Genomic DNA, 6496 nt, shown 5'->3' with positions numbered 1-6496 from the left:
TTTTGCCATGTTGGCCAGGTTGGTCTCGAACTCCTGACCTCAAGTGATCCACCCGCCTGCCCCCCCCAAAGTGCTGGGATTACAGGTGTGAGCCACCGCGCCCAGCCTATAAGTGGGTTTCTTTCTGTTCTTAGCACATAGAAAGTGCCCTTTAAGTCTGTGTTGAAAGAATGAAAAAAAAAAATCAGTGTCCTTTTTAGACAGCTATTCAGGATTCCATTGACTGGCATGAATCACAGCACCTGAGTGACCCCCAGTGCTGCCCGGTAGCCATGTCCATCTCCCTAGTTCATTCACTCTCCCATGCTACTCTCTTAATGACTTTGGCACCACTTCTCCTCAAACCTTCAATACCTCCTTGCACAACTTCATTATCAGCTAAAGACCTTGTTTCTTATTCCACTAAGAAAAATAGAGTAACCAGAAGAGAACATCTGCAAGCATCCTCTGTCACATCTGTCTACTTGCTTGCATCTGCGCCCATGTTTGTGGTTTTCCTTTCTGATATGGTGGATGAACTTTCCTCACACCTGCCTGGTGCCAACTCCTCTGGCTGGGCTCTGGAAACGCAGCTCTCCTGTCACTCCTGCTCAAGGACATTCCTGCAGCAATTCTCCCCTCTCTCTACTGCATTGTTCAAAAGTTCCCATCAGTTAACGCACATGCTGTTATTCTCCATCTTTACAAACAAACAAACAAACCCCTCTTGACCCCATAGCTGTCTGTAGCCAGGATCCTTTAAAGCCCAACTCTTCCAAGCAGTTGCCTATATTTTTCTTACCAATCCTCTCTTTCTCTCTTTTTGACATTTTATTAGTCAATTTCCAAACACACATACAAGTACGGAGTACATGGTCCCTCCTTCATTCCTAAATTTCAAAGCTAATGCCAAAAAGCATGTCATTTCACCCCGCAAATACTTCAGAATGCATCAAAATAATAAAAGGATGTTTCCTTACATGCCACAAAGATATTAGCACACTGAACAAAATCAGCACTAATGATTTAATAACATTTAATAAGCGGTCTGTAGTCAACCTTCTTCAGTTTTCTGGTTTGTTTTCATCAGCATCCAAATAAGGGCCACAGTTTTTATTTGGTTGCTATGGCTTCTAAATCTCCTTTAATCTGAAGCAAGCCCTCTGCCCCTTTTTTCCATGCCACTCACTTGTGTGAAAAACCAGGCCAGTTGTCCTGTAGAATGTCCTGCATCCTGGATTTGGCTTATCGTTTCCTCATGGTGTGGTTAAACTTGTTCCTCTGTCCATTTTCTCTTGAACCCTCTCCAGTTAGGCTTTCACACCCAAACACTCCACAGAAACTGCTTTGGTGAAAATTACCAATGACCTTGTGTTACTAAATATAATAGTCGATTTTCAGCTCTCATCTTCCTTGACACATCAGCAGCATTTGGCTCTGTTAGTCTCTCTATCATACCTGAAATGCTTTCATCATTTATTTCCAAGATGCCATCCTCTTTAGTTTCGTCCTATGTTGTGGGCTGCTCCTGCCCAGGCTCCTGGCTTAGTTCATCCTCACCGCCTCACTGTAAATGTTGGAGGCCCCAGGCTCCGTCTCTGGTCCTCTTTACCTATTCTCATTTCTTTGTGATCTCATCCAGCCTCCCAGCTTAAAGTACCATTTATGGAGCTGGAATATGAACATATGTGTATCCGATTTTAGAGATGGACCAGGCAGGCCATGCTGCCCACACAGGGCTCTCACCTGCCAAGGTCCTCACCATTCTCTCCCCTCTGTCCTGCAAAAGGCTTCCTTTGTTGGCCAAATGTGAAAGTTTGCATTTGGCTAGTGGGAAAAGCACAAACTGCTAAGAACAGTCATCACCCTGAAAATCCTCTAAATAGCTATAAAGAGTAGTTCCAACTATGAGAAAAGAAATAAATGTAATGTTCTTCATTGAAAAACAACAACAAATACCAGTAAATACCAGTAAAAGCTCATGATGCTCAAAATTTCACCTTCAGGTCAGTTTTCTCCAGATTCACACATCTATCTCCCTCCTCAGCACCACCACTTAGATGCCTACAAGTTTCCTCAAATTTAAGATGCCCAGTTTTGGAGATAATTAGCAGAGTTTGGATATGGACTAGATATTAGATAGAACAAAAATGTGTTCACTTGGAAAGCTGGAGATCTTTAAGTGCTAAAAACAAGTTACAGGCTGGGTGCGGTGGCTCACGCCTGTAATCCCAGCACTTAGGGAGGCCGAGGCGGGCGGATCACGAGGTCAGGAGTTCGAGACCAGCCTGGTCAACATGGTGAAACCCCATCTCTATTAAAAATACAAAAGTTAGCCAGGAGTGGTGGTGTGTGCCTGTAATCCAGCTACTTCAGGAGGCTAAGGCAGGAGAACTGCTTGAACCCGGGAGGCAGAGGTTGCAGTGAGTCGAGATTGTGCCATTGCACTCTAGCCTAGGCAACAGAATGAGACTCCATCTCAAAAAACAAAGCAAAAAAAAGTTACAAAACATGTACACTATGATTTTGTTTTGGTTAAAACCTCGTACGAATATAGTCATTGAAAAAGATATGAAAGGACATACACTAAGGTGTTAATAGTGGCAGTCTCTGGGCGATAGATAATGGTATTTTTCTCTTTTTTGTCTGATATCTGTATTTTCCAACATTCCTCAGGGCCCATATAGTCTTGTTGTTGTTGTTGTTGATGGAGAATCACTCTGTTACCCAGGCTGGAGTGCAGCAATGCAATCTCAGCTCACTGCAACCTCCATCTCCTGGGTTCAAGTGATTCTCCTGCCTCAGCCTCTGGAGTGGCTGGGATTACAGGCACGTGCCACCCATGTCCAGCTAATTTTTCTACTTTTAGTGGAGGTGGGGTTTCGCCATGTTGGCCAGGCTGGTCTCGAATCCTTGACCTCAGGTGATGCGCCTGCCTTGGCTTCCCAAAGTGCTGGGATTACAGGCATGAGCCACCGTGCCCGGCCCATATATGCTTTTTTATAATAATAAAAGGTTATTTTAAAGTTAAAAGAACGCATGTCTAAAACTGAACTCCTAATCTTTCCCAGAACTTTCTCCTCCCTTTGCCTTCCCCATCTCAATGAGCTGCTGCTCTATCCTTCTAGTGGCTCAGGCCAGAAGCCTTGCGGTCATCCTCAACCCCTCTCTCGATTATTGACCATACCCATGGCTTACCTTTAAAACACAGCTAGAACCTGACCATTTCTCACTACCTCCACCATTGTGGGCAAAGACCTGCGCGGGGAATTCATGCAATAAATACAAATGGCCAAAGAACTTCTGAAACAGTGCTAAACTTCACTGAGCAACAAACACATGCAAATTAAACTCTAAAGTGCCATTTTTGCCCATCAGGTGGGCAAAGATTCCAAAGAATCATGACACCTGGTGTCAGCAAGCTTGGGGAGAAACGGGCATTCTTACACACAGCATGCCATGCTGAGGAGGTGCCTTGAGAGGTGGGGTCTGGAGTGTATGGGGGATGGGGTGGTGAGAGCCCGCTCTGGCCTTTCCTGGCAGTCCCTACGCTGGACCTGGGCAAGAAGTTGAGCGTGCCCCAGGACCTGATGATGGAGGAGCTGTCACTACGCAACAACAGAGGGTCCCTCCTCTTCCAGAAGAGGCAGCGCCGTGTGCAGAAGTTCACTTTCGAGTTAGCAGCCAGTCAGCGGGCGGTGAGTAAGCCACCATTGTGCTCATGGGGAAACTGAGGACGACAGAGAGCCAGTGGTTAGCCTAAAGCCAAATGGTAAGCCAGGCTGAAGATTGTGATGTTCCCATCAGATGAAGCTCCTGCCTTTCTGTGTGATCCTTGAAAAGTGTTATCTTTTTAGGCATCTCACTCTGGCTACAGAACAAAGTGAACAAAGTAGATTGGGGGGTTGAGGATAAGCCGTTGAGTGAAGGTAGTCTGCCTCCTACAAAAAAAAAAAGAAAAAAAAATGCGAAGACAGGCATGCATTCCAGGCTAAATTTGCAGCAGGCAGGATCTAGTTTAGACTTGGGCCTGATCTAAGATGGAAAATGTAGAATGCCTTTTTTTCTTCTTCCCACTGGAGGAAGGAAAGGCCATGGAATAACCTGCTGGTGGAGAAGAAAGGCAAGAAGGGTTCTTCCCTTGGCTTCAGAAAGGTAGCAGGCAGTTCCAGATACTTCTAAGGAAGCCAGGGCTATTCCATCCACCCTCCACTTAATTTCCGGGCCAGACAGGAGGCAACTGAGAGGGAGTGATGTGGCAGAAAAATAAAGATGACCAAACACCCGCCCTTGCTATGTGCCTAAGTCAGTGCTAGCTAAGCACTTTGCAGGTGTCTCATTTAATGCTCATAGATTCTTCTGAGGAAGAGACCTTCATCACCATCATCCTCATTCTATAGAGAAGGACATTGAGGCTCAGGGAAATTAAGTATCTTGCCCAGACTCAGCATTACAATAGCATTTAACATATATCGAGTATTTCTCGGTCCCAGGCACTGGGTTTAGCGCTGTAAACTAGTAACTCATCCCTGTTCCCCGATGATGGGCGTTAGGATTCTTGCCTTTCCCTTTTTTTTTTTTTTTGGTGGAGGGAAAACCCTGGTCCCCTGCCCCGCTGAGCCTCTCCGCGGTTTATTCTACCCCCTCGCTCCCAGATGCTGGCCGGAAGCGCCAAGAGGAAGGTGACTGGAACAGCGGAGTCGGGGACGGTGAGCGTGGAGGGGAGCTCCCTGGAAGGGAAGCTGGGGGAAGGGGAAGGCGGTTGGGGGCGGGAGGTCGTCGGTGGCCTCTGAGAGTCCGCCCCTGTGCCCAGGTTGCCAATGCCAATGGCCCCGAGGGGCAGAACTACCGCTCGGAGCTCCACATCTTCCGGGCCTCACCGGGGGCCTCACTCGGGGGTCCCGAGGGCGCCCACTCTGCAGCCGCCCCAGCTGGGTGCGTCCCCAGCCCCAGCGCCTTGGCGCCAGGTGAGTGGCCTTCTCGGGTCCCTGGACCAGGGCTTGGGGGCCTGAAGCATGGGTGTGCTTCCCATGGGGCAGGAAGAGCACCCAGAAAGCTAGTCCACCCCCTTCCCCAACACACACGCCGCCGCGCCCCAGGTCAGACAGCGAGTCAGCCAAGGCCAAGACTGCAACCCGCGCTGCAAACTCGTGGCTTCCTCACTGCAGTCCTCCGTGTTTCCTGGGACGGGAAGGGGTCTCCTGTGCTGGAGCAACTGTGACATCCTGTTCCCCCACTCCTCTCCCCTAACTCGGATCTTCCCTCCTCCAACCGCCTCCGCGGAATGGGGATGGGGCGAGGTGGGGGTGGGGGCTGAGGGTGGAAGAACCGAGGCGCCCCCTTCCCCTCCGCCCCTAGGCTATGCGGAGCCGCTGAAGGGCGTCCCGCCAGAGAAGTTCAACCACACCGCCATCCCCAAGGGCTACCGCTGCCCCTGGCAGGAGTTCGTCGGCTACCGGGACTACCAGAGCGATGGGCGAAGTCACACCCCCAGCCCCAACGACTACCGAAATTTCAACAAGTAAGGCGGGGCGGGCAGCCCGGGGACAGACCGGGAGGGGCGGGAAGCCAGTCAGAGCCACAGCGGGAGCCTGCGTTTCCTGAGCACTTTCTGCAGGCCAGGCTCTGTCCCCAGCGCTTTCTACTCTTTGACTGAGCTCTGGCTGGAACAGCGCCTCCGCACCTAGTAGGTGCTCAGTAAACGTGGGAGAAATGAAGAGTGAAGGTGCCGCACATCTTGGATCCTCTCCGGGACATGGTGGGCGGGCGCTATGAGTTTTGCTGTTCTGCAGATGAAGAGGCTGCGGCTCAGGAATATGAACAACCCGGCCAAAGTCACAAAACAGGGAAGCACCGGCAGGGCTGGGGTTCTGGTCTGGGTTTGTCTGACTCCAGAGACCAGTGCGTTATTCCCCATGGCTGCTGTGTGCTACCTCTTTGATGAACATCTAGGTTTGTGTCCTTCTCTGAAGAGTCCCCAGATTTCAGCAGTTTGAGGCCAGCTCAGCTTTTCCTTTCACCAATGGCCTAGAAGAGGCCAACAAGGTAGCTCTGAGGATGCCGCAAAGTGGAGAGTGGCAGTGAAACATTGGACGCCAGAGTGAGGGCCACACAGCAGTGGCCTGTATTGGTTTAGAGCATGGGGCCTCCACGTGGACTTAAATGCAGACCCCAGGCCTGCTCGTGTGACCTTGGGCGAGTGAGTTAACCTCTCTGAGCCTCCATTGCCCCACCTGTAAAATGAGGGGTTTATAGTACCTACTTCATAAGGTTGCTGTGGGGATGACATGAGAAACCATAGGTAAAGTTTCTGGCAAGTAAGAAACTTTCAACAAACAATAACTATTATTGTTGTTGTTATTGTTGTTGTTATTATTATTATTATTATTTGAGACGGAGTCTTGCACTGTTGGCTGGGCTGGAATGCAATGGCACAATCTCGGCTCACTGCAACCTCCTCCTCCTGGGTTCAAGGGATTCTCCTGCCTCAGCCTCGTGAGTAGCTGGGATTACAGGC

General features: G+C 49.6%; 1 protein-coding gene across 2 annotated transcripts in view; it reads left to right on the top strand.

Annotated features, from left to right (window-relative positions):
* Nucleotides 1-5764, top strand: part of MYOZ3 (myozenin 3) — a 19360-nt gene extending 13596 nt beyond the window's left edge. For both annotated transcript variants that reach the window (XM_011985326.1, XM_011985325.1), the window contains exons 3-6: nucleotides 3523-3677; nucleotides 4635-4688; nucleotides 4793-4946; nucleotides 5338-5764. In XM_011985326.1, coding sequence (XP_011840716.1) covers nucleotides 3523-3677; nucleotides 4635-4688; nucleotides 4793-4946; nucleotides 5338-5504 — 530 coding nt within the window. In that variant the 3' untranslated portion in view covers nucleotides 5505-5764. The remainder of the gene's footprint in view (nucleotides 1-3522; nucleotides 3678-4634; nucleotides 4689-4792; nucleotides 4947-5337) is intronic.
* The last annotated feature ends 732 nt before the right edge of the window (nucleotides 5765-6496 follow it).

Source organism: Mandrillus leucophaeus, unplaced genomic scaffold, assembly GCF_000951045.1.
Source record: "Mandrillus leucophaeus isolate KB7577 unplaced genomic scaffold, Mleu.le_1.0 Scaffold282, whole genome shotgun sequence".
NCBI classification, from domain to species: Eukaryota; Metazoa; Chordata; class Mammalia; order Primates; family Cercopithecidae; genus Mandrillus; species Mandrillus leucophaeus.
Note: the sequence above shows the minus strand (reverse complement) of the source record. Positions and strands in the feature narration are given on the sequence as shown.